The sequence below is a fragment of the Dicentrarchus labrax genome, unplaced genomic scaffold (genome assembly GCF_905237075.1).
Source record: "Dicentrarchus labrax unplaced genomic scaffold, dlabrax2021, whole genome shotgun sequence".
Taxonomy (NCBI): Eukaryota; Metazoa; Chordata; class Actinopteri; family Moronidae; genus Dicentrarchus; species Dicentrarchus labrax.
This window is the reverse complement of record NW_026136720.1, coordinates 14953667-14971522: the sequence shown is the minus strand read 5'-3', so window position 1 is coordinate 14971522 and position 17856 is coordinate 14953667. Positions and strand designations below refer to the sequence as shown.

The window sequence follows — 17856 nt, the reverse complement described above, 5'->3', positions numbered from 1 at the left end:
AACCATAGTAATTATTCATTTTATCCACACCTCCCCTCTTGACTCAATTTTCCGCTCTTCCCAAACAAATCATTTTGTGCGACTGAGCACAGGAGAGATATTTAGTTTGAATGCATTAAAATGCGTGAGTTGTTTACTACCACCAAGTCCTTTGTCTTGAGAAATAACTGTAAAACAAAAGCAATAAACTGCAGCGTGAAGTTGAGCCAGAAGGTAGATGGAAGCAATTTGAAATACTCAGTATCACAATATAACTGGAAGTAACATTTTGCTGTTGAACACAGATTGTGTCTCAGAAGGGACGGGCTGTAAAGACATCTGAGTGACATCTGAGGATTACCCAACGGCAGCTCAGTGGCTATAAAGAGGACAGAACCCAGACTCCAACACAAGGAGGGGGCACTTTGAAGTGGCGATTAGGCTATGAGCTTTGCACCCAGAGCTTCTGAGGCACTGCCCTCTCCACCTCAGTCAGAGCATAAAGATGCGGTGTGGCAGCTTTGCTGACTGGACACTGCTCCAGTTCCGCCTGTCCAATTAGCAATTTCTCCTACCCCTGAGGACTGGTCCCTTTCTGCTTGGCTTAGCTCACTGCATGTGGGCCAGATCACCTACATGTACAGTACCACTCTGTGTAACCATAGTAATGCTTGTTGTACTCGGTGCTGCTCCGCACTAAGAGCACTCCACGCTAAAGACTCTGTACTTTGATATATGCTGCAAGTTCTTCCTCGTCTTACCCTTAAATATCCATATTCAACCTGCTGCGCAACTTGATCTCTGTTGTCCTCTTCAGTGGAAGGGTTTATTGCAAGCTCATTTACACCATCATTGTCACTACTTGGCCCCAGTACATAGTGCCATCTATTTTCTCTTTTATGTGCATATAAAAGAGATGGTCACTGAAATCCCAAACAAACAAGCGACTTTCAAGTTCAAGAGTCCTCTGACTTCTAAAGGCTTCTGATCAAAGGGTTCAATGGCTTGTTCAGCTCACTTGTCAGTTGTACTGAGTGGTGCCATTTTAGATGTGATTCATCACCCACCATTTGGAAATATTTTTCATTCCTTACCTAATCAAATATAGTAAAGATTACTGTATGTGACATTGGCAGTTCTCATTGAACATCTAGTGATATTGTCTCCTTATTCCAGTTTCAGTTTACAAACATTGTTTTATCTTTCACCTTACTTTACATGTCACCTGCTGCAATATTTCAAGCTAAAAGTTTTGTTCAAGGGGAAAGATAAATTGAATTTCCTGAGTGCTGTGATAGCTGTATGTAGTGCAGGCTTCTCTTACTCTAATGATGCCTCTTTTTCTCCACAGCCATAGTGCTGACATATTTGCATATCTCCCTAATACCTCAACACAGTGTATTTCTTTTTATTCCTTTGAACCGCCTGCGCACACAGTGCTCCTCTGTAGCTTCTAAAAAAGGAAATTATATTCCATGAAGTGGGAAGCAGAATCAGTTGTCCATTACTGAGAGCAGTAACGTGGCCTCTTTGGATGCTGCATTTTATTTGGAGGCTTTTTACTCCCTTAGCTCTCATGACTGACACAGATCATAAACCATACCACCCCCGCCCCACCCCTCGACCTTCAAAGAACACAGGACGTAGGGCCCTACATCAGCTGCTGGCTTTCACGGATCCACCTGACTCTCCAAGCCCTTCAGAAAAAATCAGACCATCCATCACCGAGCCACTTAGCACTGAGGCTACCATAGATGCCCTTAGCTGAAGACCAGTTCAGCTTTCTTTATTTAAGATCCATTGCTTTCATTGCTGATGTCCTGGCATCTAATGGACTCAACTTTATTGACCTATCTATGAATATACAGTAGCAGAGTGTATAGCCTGTGTCTATTTCTGAACATATATGTATAGAGATATTCATCATTCAGGAGTTGGTTGTGTTTCGCTGACCCTCTAATGCTCAGGAGGGCATGGACGTGCTTTATACCATTAGTAGTCTCTTTGACTGGAGATAAATAATAGGGGGACACTTATAACGACTATTACGCTGATTATATCTGTACCTCCACAATCAGAACAAGATCAATCAAGTTGGATCGAGTCAGGAGATAAACTCTTGTACTGTGTGTTGTTGAAGATGTTTAGGATTCTTCTGTTAGATGGTGCAGGGTCATGGGCAGATTTCCATCAACCACAGAGAGCAGAGTTTAGTTCCCAGAGGACTGCAGTGCCTCTCCACCTCAGTCAGAGCATAGCCAACCAGAATGATGGAGACAACAAAGAAGTAGAATGAAGTGGGGTTTTTACAAGACAACAGCAAGGCGAGTCTGACATTTGGAGAAACTGACACAGTAAAATAACTTGTTTTCACCTGCGGGACAGGAGGAGGCACACAATTTTTATTGTGCAGGCAGTAATGATCACAAATCTACCAGGAGTGGTTATAAGAAAACAAACCTGCGAGGGGCTCTTGTACCACAAGATGTGCATGGGATGTTGAACGATCCAAACTTGATAAAAAGTGTTAACCTTTACAGTCTCATTACATTTTATTTTTTTAACCGCTAGTAGTGCTATAGAATAATGTTTATTGGTTTAGTGGTTCCACGTTTTGTTTGCACACGGTTGATGTGATACGCATTGCTACCAGTTGTTTCACACTACTCCACAGATTTACAGGTGGCAGTAATACGCCAAGAAATGCAGCAAAGGGAAGACTGCTAACAATTAAGGATTGTTGAAAGGAAAGACATTTGGTGAAGAAACACTGAAGGTAAACAAAAACTTTGTTTCCAAGGAAACTCCTCAGTGCACCTTTAAGAATCATCAATCAATCTCTGGCCAGTCTTAGAGGTTATCTATATTGGTTTTTCCTTAGTTTCTGTCATATATATATATATATATATATATATAGTTATATATAATGATATAATGTTGGATGTCAAGGTCAAAGTGTCAAATAATGAGGTAAATGTATGTAAAAACTAATCCCTGAGTTCAGACTGGTCTTATGCAACGTTTACATATTTTTCAACTTTATGTAACATCGGCTCATCAAGGATTTCTTTGTATGTTTCTTCAATACAGTTTCATTGATCTCTCTGTTCTCTGCTGATGAAGGTGTTTATTTTAGAGAGCTCACATACAGTAAAATCAGCTCCTGTATCATTTCCTTCATTATAATTTCTGTGGTTGCCATGGCCACGGAGCGAGCCATAGCGTCAAGTTGAAAAATTTGAACCACTATGAACTCCATGAACACCATGTACTATGATGAGAGAATGAAAGATACACGTATGTGGAAGGAGAATATATGTGTGTGAGAGGACCAGAGTGAATTATGGCGTGTATGGCCCCTCATACACTTTATCTTGGTTTTACTGAAGACTCTCTGCACACCTGAAGGTAGCCGCACTGCAAACTCTCCCTGCAGAGTATGTTGTTGTTTCCACCCTCAACCCAAGATTTTCCTTTTTTTGTGCCATTTCCATACAAATTTATAACTGGTGGTTCTTTTTTGGTACAGTCACACTCTTGAATCTGTGTTCTCATGGGATTTTAAAGGATTTTCTAGCAATAGAAGCCTTATCATCATCTTCCTGTTGTTAAGTTTGCTGTCCATGGTCTTAGCTGTTCTGTATGCACCCCCTCTTTTCTAACTGCAAGTGGCCTCAGGTGTCACGCTGACTTCAAAACAGCAGTTGAGGCTAAGGGAAGACTGTGGAATACAATGCTGATCCCATTCTTATTTTCCATATGAAACAAGTTTACCCGCCAATGTTCCTCCTTTTTGAGCTGGTCTGTTCCCAGAGGACATAACGAGGTGGAGAATAAAGCGAAGATATGATGGAGGAGTGAGATGAAAAGGCCATTTGTGACAAGCAGAGGAAGGGAAGGAGACAGCAATTGGGGGAGAAGACAAACCCAGTTGCTGAAAGGAAAGCATGGCTGTTTGTCAGTGTTTGTCACTCAGCTGTGTGAAAATGCATCCTGACACCCGTTTATCACTGTATATTTAGTAATCAGAATTGTTGGAAGGAAATCACAAATTTGAATAAATTAGCATCTTCCCCGCTGTGCAAATATCAAAGCTCAATGAGGTTTTATATCCTTGTCCTCTTAAGTGAAGGCCATTGAATTGTTTAAATGTGAAGAACTTGCAAATCTGAAACGCAAAGTGCTCACAAGTTTAGATCCACTTATTGTTGGTATCATAACCAGCATGTAAACAGACGCAGGTGCAGGTGTGAATCGTCTCACACACACACATACTGAGACACATGCGAGCAGCAATAGATGATGTTTTTTATGACTCTCTTCCAGAGCCACCTCTCTCACTGGGCATCTACTGATACCCATTAATCATGAGCTCTCTTGTATTGTCAGCCCGGCGTCCCCTCCTCTCCCCTCTTCTCCCATCTACCCCCCCACCACCACCACCACCACCACCCCCCCCCTTCACTTTCAGCCTGTCAGTTAACAAGCTGTGACACCATGACAGTGATGTGTGTGCAACTGAGTGATGCCTGGCTGCAGCCCTTATTGGAAAGGTATTGAAATGCTCCGGCACGAAGGGGGTAGTGATGAGATTGTATTTCTCAGCTCCTTATGATAGAATGTAAAAATGGCAGCTCTGCCTGGCTATTCAATTAGACATGGAGGGAGAAGGCCCAGCTTTCTTTGGGGTTGCCCGCCCTTTCGACAACATGATTTACTGTGGCATACAATCAGCTCTGTAGCAAAACTCCCATGTTTTTATTTTACACAATGAAGAAAAATTTCTCCATGTGTGCAAAAAAGCATCACTCATTTTGTCTTTCTGCCTCCCTGTGTATGTGTGTGTGTTTGTGTGTACAGGCTCAGTGTCCCTCAGTGTGTTCCTGGTCTCCCTCGCAGTGACAGTGTGTGCAGTTTGGCTGGTGGCTCTTTGTGGCGTCTGTGGTTGGTGTCAACGCAAGCTGGTGAGTTTACACACACACGCGCGCACACACACACACACACACACACACAAGCTTCAATAACAGATATACTGTAGCTTCCAGTCACATTTGTTGCCATCTTAACATGCTTTAATAATCAGGGAGCCTTAATAAACATTGTCTGCTGTGAGTTTACTAGAAAAAGACACTTTAGTGCAGTGGAGAAGGGACAATATGTGCAAATATTATGAAAATATGTGCAAATATTATGTGCAATCTTGTTGAACTGAGAATTTTCTGTAACAAGACAGTTATTAATGAAGACGTAGCACCAGTGCAAAGTTTTCAGATCTTTTTCTAATGTAAAAGTACAAATACAGGGTAAAAATAAAAATACAAATTCATCCTCAGGTAAAAAAGTATGAGTAGCAAAATGTACTTAAAGTACCATAAGTCAAAGTATTGTTCTGCAGAAAACAATGCCCTGTGGCATATATATATCCTAATTATATTGTTAATATTGATGCATCAAAGCTTCAGTAGTTTTACTGTAGTCGCTGGCTGAGGTGGAGCTAGTTCTAACTATTGTATTTACAGTCCAAGGCCCCCTCCAAAGGGTCACAAGATAAATCTGGGTAGTTGTTGGATAATTAATGAGGGAGGAAAGATGAAAAGTTCAGCTACACTAATTTGCATTTATTTTTGGACTTTAAACTGAATCTTTGCTTTTTGTGAAATACTGCATGATAATAAAGTATAGAGGGGAAATGTCTCTGTGGTGGAAATGCTAACAATTCATAAACATCTGAAACACAACAAAGGGAACCAACTAGGCGCTGCTTTTATCTGATGGGTTGCAAGCAAAGACGGTTGGAAATCATATGTTTAATCTATATTAATGTACAACTTATATGTTTTGAATCTGACAATTAACTGATAACTAACTGCAATACATTTAAATAAATGCATTAAAAAGTACAATATTTCCATCTGAAATGTAGTGGAGTGAAAATAATCAGTACTTAAATAAGTAAAATTGTACTCAAATACTTGAGCAGCAGAGGTGGGAAGTAACAAAGTATAAATATTTTGTTACTGTACTGTAGTTTTTTCAGGTATCTATACGTTACTTTTTTTTCTGACAGCTTTTTACTTTTACTCAGAAACTTTTTAAACAACTTTCTAAACCTTTCATTTTCAAAACAGTCTCATTACTTGAGTTTGAGGGAAATTGTTAATTATTATTATTATCAACATTGCACATATTCTCAAGACCATTGCATGTTGCATTACAGACGCAGCACGCCGAAAACAAGTTGTAATGAGAGAACAGAAACGAGTGGGATGCTCGACCCTATTTAAAGTTTCAGTCAACTTTGCACAGAAAGAGCTGGTAGAAATTAATTTCAGAGAAAAGGAGTACTTACATTTCAGAGCCTGTACTGTTTCATTTTTACTTGAGTAAAGAAGTTCAGTACTTTTACTTTTAGTCTTTTTTTACACAAATATCTATACTTCTGCTTGAGTGAAAAAAATTTTTTTTTTCTCCAGCTCTGCTGTAGAGAAATACCGGCCTCAGTTACATTAGTGTCCACATGACCACAGCAGCGCAGACTCAAACTAATGAATCTCCCAGACAGATACAGCTCCAACATTAGCAAACTGTGCTGATGCAGCATCAGTACCAGTCCACTCATTGAGGAGAAACAGAACACAGATCAGGCAGACTGACCTCTAATAGAGGGCATGTCATTGTGATTATGTGGTATGAAATGTGATTGATTAAAGGGAGGCAACCACTCATTAGGCAGACAGAGCTGTACGGTTGAGTGCCACCTCACTTGACTCATTTTTTTTAGATTTGCATGCCTTTAAAGTTAATTGATTTCTGATTCATCCTGTGCTTGTAACAACCCAGGAACACAGGTCACCTATTTCAAGTTTAATGTTGGCTCGAACTCTTACTTAATTCAGCCTACCATCACACTGCTGTGAAACTTATTGGTCCACAGATGGCAGGATTTGGCATTGCAGGAGGCTCCACACACCACATGCCTCTCTACATTATGTCATTTGTGTTGCTTCAATCCCCAGAAGGTGACTGTACCTAGATTACATCGTCGATGCCGTTATATCGTATATGAACCTGGGAGGAAATGGTCTGTGCTGAAATGGGACGGCGGTACGCAGTCTCTCTATTGTTTGCTTCGCCGGAACATAGTGTTATATTTGATATTCCACTTTAAAGTAAATGGAGCAGTGAATTACTCCTTAGTTTCCTGCTGTGGATGGTGGTAGTTCGGCTTCCAGCACCTTGGAAAGTGCCAGAGGTCCTCTCCGGAGCACTGCTGTAAATGGAACTTATTTCCATCCTGTGAGAGCAGAGCAGGGGCAGCCTGGGACAGGATGATGTTGTATTGGCCTTCTGACCCTGTGAAGGCCACTGTCAACCACATCCTCACACACAAGATGATGGTGCTTCTGTCTCAGTGGAGATGCTGTTTGTGCATGTCTTATTTTTCTGTCTTATCAGTGCATCTTACCCTGCTACTTCAAGGTGTGTGTGGTGGCGGGGGGTAACACCGAGTGGCATTAAGATGTTAATTAAGCCCTTTGTAGTCTTCGGACCACTTGCTTTGGGAGAAATGTCAGCCGCCCACTGGTGTGAAACCACATTAAACACAGCTGCTTAATGTACAAAATAATAAAGTGTGACTGAGATAAATGGCACTTCTATGATGATAAACACGTTATTGATGATGCACTGCACTTCGACAAAGCATATCTTGTTAAAAATCCTTTTCTCACATTAACATCATCATCCTTGAGGTGTGTTATTTTCTATATGTGACTAACAACCATGAAGGCGCCGCCGAAATTAAGTCTATTCTTCTACAAAAAGTGGTGCTAGAGACTTTTTTCCACTCCCTCACTTCCCTTGATCTGTTTATCTTTGCTATCTTCCATGGTAGCCCTATATTCCCTGAGCACATGATTAGAATGCATATACGTTACAATTTGCATAAACAAGGTTATTTTCAACTGAGATCCCTTTTTATAGACACATACTGTATCTAGTATGACGTAAATTCATGCAGGCTGATTTTCTTAAGCACGAAAATGTTCTCATTAGGTCAAAACTGCTCAGTAGTTAATGGTCATTTTACATGAGGCAACCACAAGCCAGTACACATCTAAAACTTTCATTTTTGATATTTCCGAGTGTACTCTTCGACAGTGTCAGCTTTCATAAGAACAAATGTTTGCCTCAAGCTTCACGTGTCAGTTGCGAGTGGACCCGTGCCAGTTTTGGTTATGATTCATAGGTTAATAGACAAGACATTTTGGGTGAGTGTTGCTTTCGGTGTTTTAGTTTTGGCAACCAGTGCGATGGGTTTTATTTTAAAAGTCCTCATGTGCAGTCATCCTGAAGCCTCCCTCCTGCTTAGCTTTCTGTTATCCAAGCCCCCTGGAAGTACTGCACATTGAATGCTATCGCCTCCTTCTGCTGCCTGCTAAATCTGTTTGCATATTGCTGTTTATAGATGTATTAGCATGTTTTTACAGCAATTATTCTTCTGTATTGATTTATTTTGTTTATTTTCATGTCTGCCTTTATAATGATTTTTGTAATTAGAGACAAAAGGTGGTAACAACAAACATACAAACAATAATAGAATGAGTCACATGGTTATTGAGCTGCTGCGTTGTGGGGATGATGATTATCAGCAGGGGCTCATGTTGTAGGTGCTGGGTGGGATTTTCGGATATCAGAGGTGGTGCAGCTAACATCTGTTTGAGCAGCAGTGGCTGTTTGGCATTCAGAAACCCTCTGCTTGCTCCTGTGAGCCCTGTGCTGTTTGATCCGTGACATAGTTGTGAGCGGAGTTGAGATTGGACCTGACCAGATTCACTGCCTGATTCAATCCCTGTTGGGCTTGTATCAACAACCTTCAGCGTTTTGGTTGCATTAACTGGGAGTTAGGAGTTCACAGTTGTTAGGAGGATGATAGTAATTATGTCAGTCAGAGGAAAGAGAAGATGTGAAAATCAATAATTATAGAATTTCAAAGGAGAATTCTCACAATCATTGGGAATATTATAATAACAGCACATTACGTGGATCTGAAGTCTTGACCTGTCACATGCAAGTGAGTGTTGGCAGTGTTCCTGGTGATATTTAAATGCTATGCCACTGCGATTACATGCTTCTCAATGCCTGCGAATACTCCAGAAGAACACAGGTATATATAAAAAAAACTGTTTTGACAGATGAACGAATTATCACTTGATGATTTTGCAGCGGACGACCATTTTAATAGTGCGCTCCTCTCTAATTATGGTGTGATGTGGGTAATATTGAGCGAGCATGTAGACTCTTGCTGCCTGCTAATTCACAGCAAACAAACACAGCTGGGTGTTGGAAGGCAGTGCACTGCCAACTGAGACAGAGAGAGTGGTAGTTTCACTCTGTCTCCTCTCATGTCTGTATTCTTCAAGAAAACCCTCAGCATCACCCTGGGCAGTCCAACACCACAAGTCTTTTCTCACTCATCTACAGTTCTGGATCCTCAAGGCCTCAGTGGCCCCCTCCTTCTTTTAATTCATCCATTAAAACGCCTGCACAAATAACTGAATCAAAGTCAACACATGAATCTGTAGTGGTTATTAGTGTAATCAGTAATTAAAGGTCCAGTAACATTTAAGAGGCTCTATTGGCTAAAATTGAATATAATATTTATAGGTATGTTTTCATTTGTGTATAATCACTTGAAAATAAATTTGTTTGCATCTTAGTTACCTTAGAATGAGCCATTTTTATCTACAGATGCCGCAGGTCTCCTTCCATGAAGTCCACCATGTTGAACCATTATGTTTCTACAGTAGCCCCAAACGGACAAACTAAACACTGACTCTAGATGGGGCCTTTTGTGTTATTTGCGTGTTTTGCAGCCACCGTAGTTTCTCCCAGCAACTGCACCGCTAGATGCCACTAAATTCTACACATGGGTCCTTTAACGTTTTTGAAACATTGTGGTTTGTGTTATAATGATTACTTTACTAAGGTTAGGAGACTTTTATCATGGTTACAATAAATACAATAAACTGCAATGCCATGCTTTAAAAAAACAATGACTTCCAATTGGAAATGGGAAATTTGTGTTTGAAGGTGGGGTAAGTAAAAAATTAACTTTTTTTTTAATTCACCAAATATCTCCTCACAGTCAGCTAGCTTTCTGCTCTGTGTTCTAAAAAAACTGTCTAGTGTTCATGCACACACAACACTATTTTTATTATTATTATCATTCCAGACAGGATTTCTGTGTCAAGTAACGTTAAATGACTTGCCTGTGAACATTCAGCTTACTTTGTAGTTTGCAGAGACGCTGTTGTGGTTATGTTAGCTCGTCCTCTCTGCATGTTAACTGCTCAGAAGCAACTTTAATGACAGTTTGCAAATCCACAACGTAGCTAACATTAGTTACATTACTTGTACTTGTACTTGTGTTGTTCGCTCTATATCATGGTATTTGTCATAGTAGATTTCCCTGGAATCGCTTTTGCCACCTTTAAGTCCAATATTTTGTTGACTCATCCAGTACTTAGTTCCACTATTCCCCTCACTACGATGCACCTGTCAATAATGTCATTATAACATGCTCTGTTGGGTTTGATAGTTAAAAAGTGTTAGTGGATTGTTGTCTTTGCTCAAGTTGAGGCTTGCTGCAAATTGGATATGTCTCATAATTGGTTCATCATATCAGCTGGAGCTATTTTGAACTCATGGCTCAGAGCCAGACTGCACTGAATACTGTAATCGTGTGAAACCCTTTGTCGTTTAACAAAAAGACGGCTGGTTTAAATTAGACTCAAGTATTTTCAAGGGTGTTTGAGTGGGGGGGGGGGGTTGCTTTAACCCTCATTTGTGGTATTGAGCTGATTTTCTTGCCTTGTGTCCTTAGAGCTGTTGAGCTTTGTTATGTTCATTGCTATGGATCCCTGCAGCCTCCACAACTCCCTTGAAGATAGAAACAGACTGTTTTGTTATCCCCTCTTGTGAATGAGCTGGAGGAAAGGTGTACAGGAGATGGTTTTGAAGCTGTGTAATTCTTTGTGCGTGTTCATGGAAATGAGGATCGCAGGACTCGATGCCCATTGCAGAGTGTTTGAGTCCCTCCCTTGTTTTCACATCCAATCCACTCGGGACTTCCTGTCACTCATTGTTCCTCTCAGTTCACTCTTCGCACCTGTCCCTCCCTCCCATCTCTTTGTCTCACATGGCGCCCTGCACTGTCCTTGTTTTGCTCTCCTGCTGGCTGGATCTTTTTTTTAACTTTGATTTCTATTTTCGGCTCTCACCCCTCTTTTCTGCACTGGACTCTCACTCATCCACTGTGTCTTCCCACCTTCCTGAAAATTTTACGATAGCATTGAATGATAGATGAGTTTCCTTTGATAGCTCGTCCTCGCCTGACAGAAATTCAGACTGTTTTGCCTACTCTGAAATTGGTATACAAGAATACAGTATTTATTGGAGTGTGATAATGCATAATGATTCTTTTGTATATGGAAGAGTCTACCTCTTGGGCATGCATGTTTTGGAGCTGTAATGGCAGATTTTATGCATTTTTCTGTTTTCAAAATGGTGTACAAAATGATGAGAGGTAATTTCATGTATTTGTTTTGTCAAGCCAATGATAACAGCCATCAAATGCCTGAAGCCGTATATAAAAGATCATGAATGGTCTCTATAATGTCGGCTGAGAACATACCACAGACATGTTGTGATGTGTTCAATATATAGACTTGAGACCTATGATAGCTTTTAAAGAGACTGTTTGTCTCTGGAGTCAGTGTTTAAATTTCAAACGCACCTCTTTTATGCAGCTGTTTAACTAGCCGTTCCTGTCAGATCTATGTTTATTCATTTGTTGACCTTTCTATTTCAGGTTAGTGCTGATTATACAATAGATGAGCGGCTTTGTTTCCTTGTGTGTGATAGATATCATTTTTGCTCAGTGGTGCCACTGTGGGCTTTATCATTTTTGCTCAGCAGTGTTATTGTCAACTCTGGCTTTTGTAACAGGTCCAACAATATCCAAAACCACAATATCCAAGGTGTGGACTGTAGTTTGAAATGATAACTGTGTTATCTGGACCTTAAGGAGTCGACATCAGTCTGCCCGTTCTGAAGCTCAATATATATTGTAGGCTGCGGCACAATTTGCATTTCCATACGGTTCTGCTATTTATAAGCATTGCATGCATCACAGATAGATCTGAGTCAATTCAGTCTCTGTCAGAAACTCATACATAACTCTGCCTGATTGCCTCTCTGTGTTTTTCCCCACGTTTAGTGGCTCCATGGGTTTGTGTTTACCAGGACAGTTTGAATATATGTAAGTGTTGGTCTGCCCAGCCTCAAAGATAAATCGATTTAGATTTGACAGGTGCTCAGAGAGCTTTTTGCAGGCAGCTTTATAAGAATCCTTCTTCTGGGGTGCTGATCTGGCTGCCACTGGAGGGGGAAGTATCTTCAGGTCTAGAATTCTGGACTGGCCTAAAACTTAGACCAGATCCTTTAAGACCCAAACTGACAAACTGACAAAAGTCGAGACCCAAGGTCATATTTTTTTGTTTGTCTGTTCTTAAAGACAAAGTAATGTTGCTTTGGATAAACAGCTATATTTTTCTCACAATAAAAAAAGGCCATAAAATATATTCTAAGTCACCAGAATATGTAACAGCAGCCCATCAGCTGAAAACACAACTTATTGATCATTCGCCTGAGTCCAGACTTTTGAATCATCAACTTGTCCAGACATTCAATGAGGTCTAATGTTGTGTCCATTGGTGGCTGTTTCCCCCAGTTGGAGAAACAACTGACCAATCAGAGCTCAGATGGCAGGATTAAGAATCCTTCTTATATACCTACCTGTTACAGAAATAAAACCTCTTGAATCAACACATTTCTTTGATTAATGTGAAAAATGTTACATTGCTCCTCACAGTGGTACGGCAACCATGTAACCTTAAAATGATGTTGGCAGGACCGATGCGTCATTCGCTATTTTTGGCATTATGAAACAAAACAACAAGAAATCAGGTGACGTAAATACAAGTAAAGTAAAAAAGTAAAACAAAATGGCAGTTCAGTCTTATTATTATTGTTTGGAAGGCTAATGTGATGCATCGGAAATGCCACGATGCTCAGTTTGTTTTGTAAGTACACAATGTTGTTTCCGTTTTTATTTTTATTTCAGTTAACTAAAATGTTTTTTTCACGCCTAGTTTTAGTTTTTGGTTTTGTTTTAGTTGACTGTGAGAACCTTGGTATGTACTTGGAATACTTGACAGGCATAGATGGAGACAATTGGCACAATCAGAGACAGACAAGAGATACAGAAAAAATATAATAATGGAAATAAGCACTCTGGAGATCAACATCTTTAGTGACAAAACAGCTGGAATCAGATACATTGTCGCTGTGATTAGGGTCAGGTAGCTGAATTCTAATGAGGTCTGGTAAGGCTTATCACAAAAACGAGAGTAAAGTGGAAGCAGGGAGGTCACCTAGTCAGAACATAACCATTGTCCAGTTTGAGATGTCCAATCTCAAGTTCCATGCTCAGCCCCCAACAAGCAAACCTACTACAGGAAATTGCCCTTCAGCCAACTCAAGATCCAATTGTCCAAGCCAAGCCATGGTGGCAGCTCAGTGTGTTTTCCTCCCACTCATTTTCTGGGATGGAGAATCCTCGCCTATCCTCGATGTGTATCAGAGCATCACTTTCAGGGAGGCATGCGTGGTATTTGGAAGGGAGGGGCAGCTTTAGACTGATCCTCTCCCTGTCCCACTTGTAGGAAAGTGTCAATAGAGATTACTTGCATTGTGACACGTGTGAAACACCTTTAACTGTAATGAGCTTTTCCAGTAGAATGCGCCCAGCAGACCTCACTTTTCGAAGCCTTTAAATTGCCATTATTTCCATGGTTACAGCAGGTCATGCTCCAGCTATTTGAAATCAGGCTGGTGCAGGACTTTCTAGAGGCTTCTCTCCAGTACCCAGTGGATTACCTTAAAGAGGCAATTGCCATGTAAATTTCGGGGTGGTGCGAATGATAATCATAGTCAGAAATGGCTCTCCACAGCAGATTTGATTTGACTTTGATGAGTGTAATCAGGAGACCATCGGGTAAAGGACTGATGGCACAGTGTTCCTGAGATAATGGGAGAGGCATTTACACTTGAAATTAGTATAGCAAAAACACAGCTTCAAAGGACAAATCTAAGCTAACCTTTTGTTGCTCTGCTTTCTCTCTCATCCCCTCCCTTCGCTTGGCTCAAGGGGAAGAGGAATAAGCCAGGAGTGGAGACAGCAGACACTCCAGACTCGGCACGTGGGCGAGGGGAGAAGAAAGCCATCAAGTAAGTGCCTGGTAACTGGTTGGGGTAGAATAATCTGGTGATAATGAACTCCATTTGGTTTAGCTTTGAGTCCCTCGATGTACACAACACAAACAAGGCAGAACGTGAAGGCTGTTGTTTTATCTTGAAGAGAACAATCTCTGAAAGAGCATGTTCGGACAGACATTAAATGAAAGTGATAGTGATTTGATCAGTATAGATTAAATCTGCATTATCTTACCTGTGAAGCTTTTGGCTGGATCAGTCTGCTCCTGCACTTATCTTATGGATCGTAAGATAGGTCTCCTTTAAGTGCAGGCCTTTAGCCACGCCTCTGCATTTGCTTAAAATGGTGCACGTTTAAGTAAATGGAGGGGAGCTCGAGCACCCTTTGTGAAATCGTTGGAGTGTAAATGTTTGGGAAGACTTTTTATCTAACATTTCTTACAGGGCTCAAAGTAAGATTAAGATATTTCTTTTCTTGTCGAAACAAGGCTATAGGTCAGTACCAGAAAATGTCAGCTTTGTAATGCTAAGTACAATACTTTATTCCACAAAATGCCTCTATTAACCTGCTCATCTCTACTTTTCTTCTATAGCTTGCTGTTGTCTCAACTGTTTCTGAATGTCTGTGTTTAATTTTTATTTTCTGTACCGACAGTTTTAAGCACTACAGATGGGCTATGTGAATGTATTCTGACTTGAGTCCCTTGGTGTCTTAATTTTTGCATTTTCTTTCTCACTGGCTCCAGCAGCATTGGTGTGCTCTGTAGGTCATTTCAGCTTCAAACTCCTTCTCTTTGTGCATTGCCTTTCTCTCCTGCGCTGTCCCTATGCTACAGCTCTGACCACTGCTGTGTGACTTGTATGACATCAGTGATTCTGCTCACCTTTTCCTCCTCTACTTTGACTGTCTGCGATTTATCTCTCTGCCTTGTGTCTCATGCGTTCATGCTTTCTCACTGCTCACGCCGAGGATGGAGGCCAGACTTCTTAATGTTTACTCAAATGTGTTTCATCAGTGGTGCCGTGCTAGATGAACAGAATGTAATCACATGCTGTATGTATTCATCAAATTATGACTTCCTCTTTTCTCGCTACCTATCTCCTTCTCTATCTCTCTGTGTCTTTGCTGCAGCACATTGCTTTATGAAAAGCTTTTGTTGAATGTCTTTTTCCCCCAGGCTGCCCCTCTTTTTATTTTTAAAATCGGACCACTATGGTGATTTGTCAACTTCAGGTGGAGAAATAGGCAATGATCTGGGCCTGTTTTGTCCGATGCAGCTGTAAGACCAACCCTCTTCCTCAAACCAAGCCCTCGCATCATCTCCAAAGGCCGGACGATGATGCGAATGGTTGGTTGGTGCCAAGGCTGTCCATAGTTGTGTTGCTCTGACCTGTCTCTCTCTTTGGCCACAGTGATCTAGACAGAGACTTTTGGAATAACAATGACAGCAGCACAGTGCAGCAGAGGTGGAGCTCCTATCCGCCAAAGGAGTTCGTACTAAACATTTCTCCCTATGCCCCATATGGAGATCCTCGCCTCACACTCAAGTGAGTCTTGGTCCAAGGTTGGTAAGAGACTTCCCTCTGAGCAGGGCTGTAACGAGGCAGGGGCAGTGCCACTCTCTCCTTTTCCTTTACCTTTATTCCCATTCCTCTTCTTCCCCTCCCTTCCCTTCGTTGCATTACTCTCCTCTCCCCTCCTCACACCATCCCCTTACTAGCTGTGCAGTCACCACCACTAGCCACTCAACTGAAATTGAACCATTGGATGAGGATGTTATGATGCCTGACAGCTTATTAAATCCACCTAGTTGTATAATCTTGATTATTTTCTATTCCTTAGGGCAAAATTTTCTCATACCTCTTTCTCTTTCCACGGATATTTAGCCAACAGCCTTTTAAAAAAAGTCCATTCTATAAATGTCATTGTGTTGCAATATACACAAACTGAACATTTCTAGACTTATTATTGCTCTATAATGCGATTTCCATCAACAATAGTAATAACAATAATAACCCACCCAGTGTTAGCACACTGGAGGGCAGAAATGGTTACTAATGATTACTCATAATCTGCTTGGGAAATGTGAATGTAGGAAATGTCATACACGCACACTTAAGCATGCCCGCGACCGCCATTCAGCTATTAGTGCAGCGGCAAAGCTGCACAGCCCTGTAACGTCCCCAGGCTAATTTCTGCCGCTACTCCTCACATCCTGTCACCTTTTAATGAACACAGAGGCGCATGTTCAGATGCCCCCCACTCCCTACAGCCCTGCCGGTCCCACTAACTTCTGACCTCTAACCTCTCACCTCTCTCCCATGGGGTGTATCCATGGAGACGGACAACCCTCGTAGCCTTTCTCTCCAAAAGACATGTGTATACTTTAACCCACCTTCTCTGTAATCTGTGTATCTCCCTGTCCTTTGCTTGTGTGAACTGGAATTGTTGCTGCTGCTGTTGTTGTTGTTGTTCTTGTGGAGGGTTGACCGTTAAACCAGGTGCCAGTGTTCACCTGTGGTTTACATCCATCTGTGGCTTCTCTCTGATCCCCATCAACCTAATATCTATTGTGTACTGCACTAACACTGTAGCACTCGAACTGTGTCTACTGTCTGTCGTTTTAGGAGATAAGGTAACAGCGTTTTTTTTACGTGATGAAATGAAAGTTATTTTTTCATTCACTTGAATCCAATAAAGTACTATCAAGGTCATACCTATCTCCCCCGGGCACCGAGAGGACTTTAAGCTTAGACATCCAGCTACCAGGCATCTGTCTGATAAACTGTCTAATAACTGGTCATCTTTAATAGACCTAGCTGTTGAGGACTGTGTGTTAAATTGCCTGGAGAAAGGAGGCAGCAGTGTGCTTATGAACGCGGTGGATATATGGATTACTGTCTGAAAACTCTGCCTGAAGATGATGGCTGCTGATCTCAGGAAACCAGCTTTAGACCCTAGTGCTTGCGTTTTGAGAAGTTCATTTTTTAAAAAAACCCTCAAGGTTGTCATTTATTGTCCATAATGCTGTTTTTCAGCAGGTCCTGTCGCCATATGTTTTCTTCTGTCCAGCGGTAGAAAAACAGATGCACTTTTCACTCCAGTAATGGTAAAATAAGAGGTTTGTCAGTAGTGTGTGAGTCCAACCAGTAATATGTCGCTAAAGTCAACAGACAGCAGGGAAATCATTTCCTGTTTGAGATTCTCTCGAGATCAGCAGCTTTCATTCTCTGTAATGACACTGGGCCTCATTTATCAAACAGGCTACCTACCCTGCACGATCAATCTCCATGTTTAAGGATTTATTGGATCAGAGGTTCAATACTATCATTTTTCTATATTGAACCTGTTATATATTTGATGTCAGCAACAGTCACGACACAATCTTGACAAAATGCTCGTGGTGAATTGACATGAACCATTTTTCTAATTTAGGCTTCAAGTTCAGTGAATTATATTTACTGTATATTGTACTTTATTTGATCAATCGGATAGCTTTGAGATGAAAAGCTGTGAAAGATTATGTGGCTATATTTCTT

At 41.1% G+C, this 17856-nt stretch overlaps 1 protein-coding gene across 1 annotated transcript in view; it reads left to right on the top strand.

Annotated features, from left to right (window-relative positions):
• The window catches only part of syt7a (synaptotagmin VIIa), an 80523-nt gene that overhangs the window by 25969 nt on the left and 36698 nt on the right, over window positions 1-17856 (top strand). The window contains exons 2-4 of the mRNA XM_051382008.1: window positions 4840-4943; window positions 14252-14331; window positions 15730-15864. Coding sequence (XP_051237968.1) covers window positions 4840-4943; window positions 14252-14331; window positions 15730-15864 — 319 coding nt within the window. The remainder of the gene's footprint in view (window positions 1-4839; window positions 4944-14251; window positions 14332-15729; window positions 15865-17856) is intronic.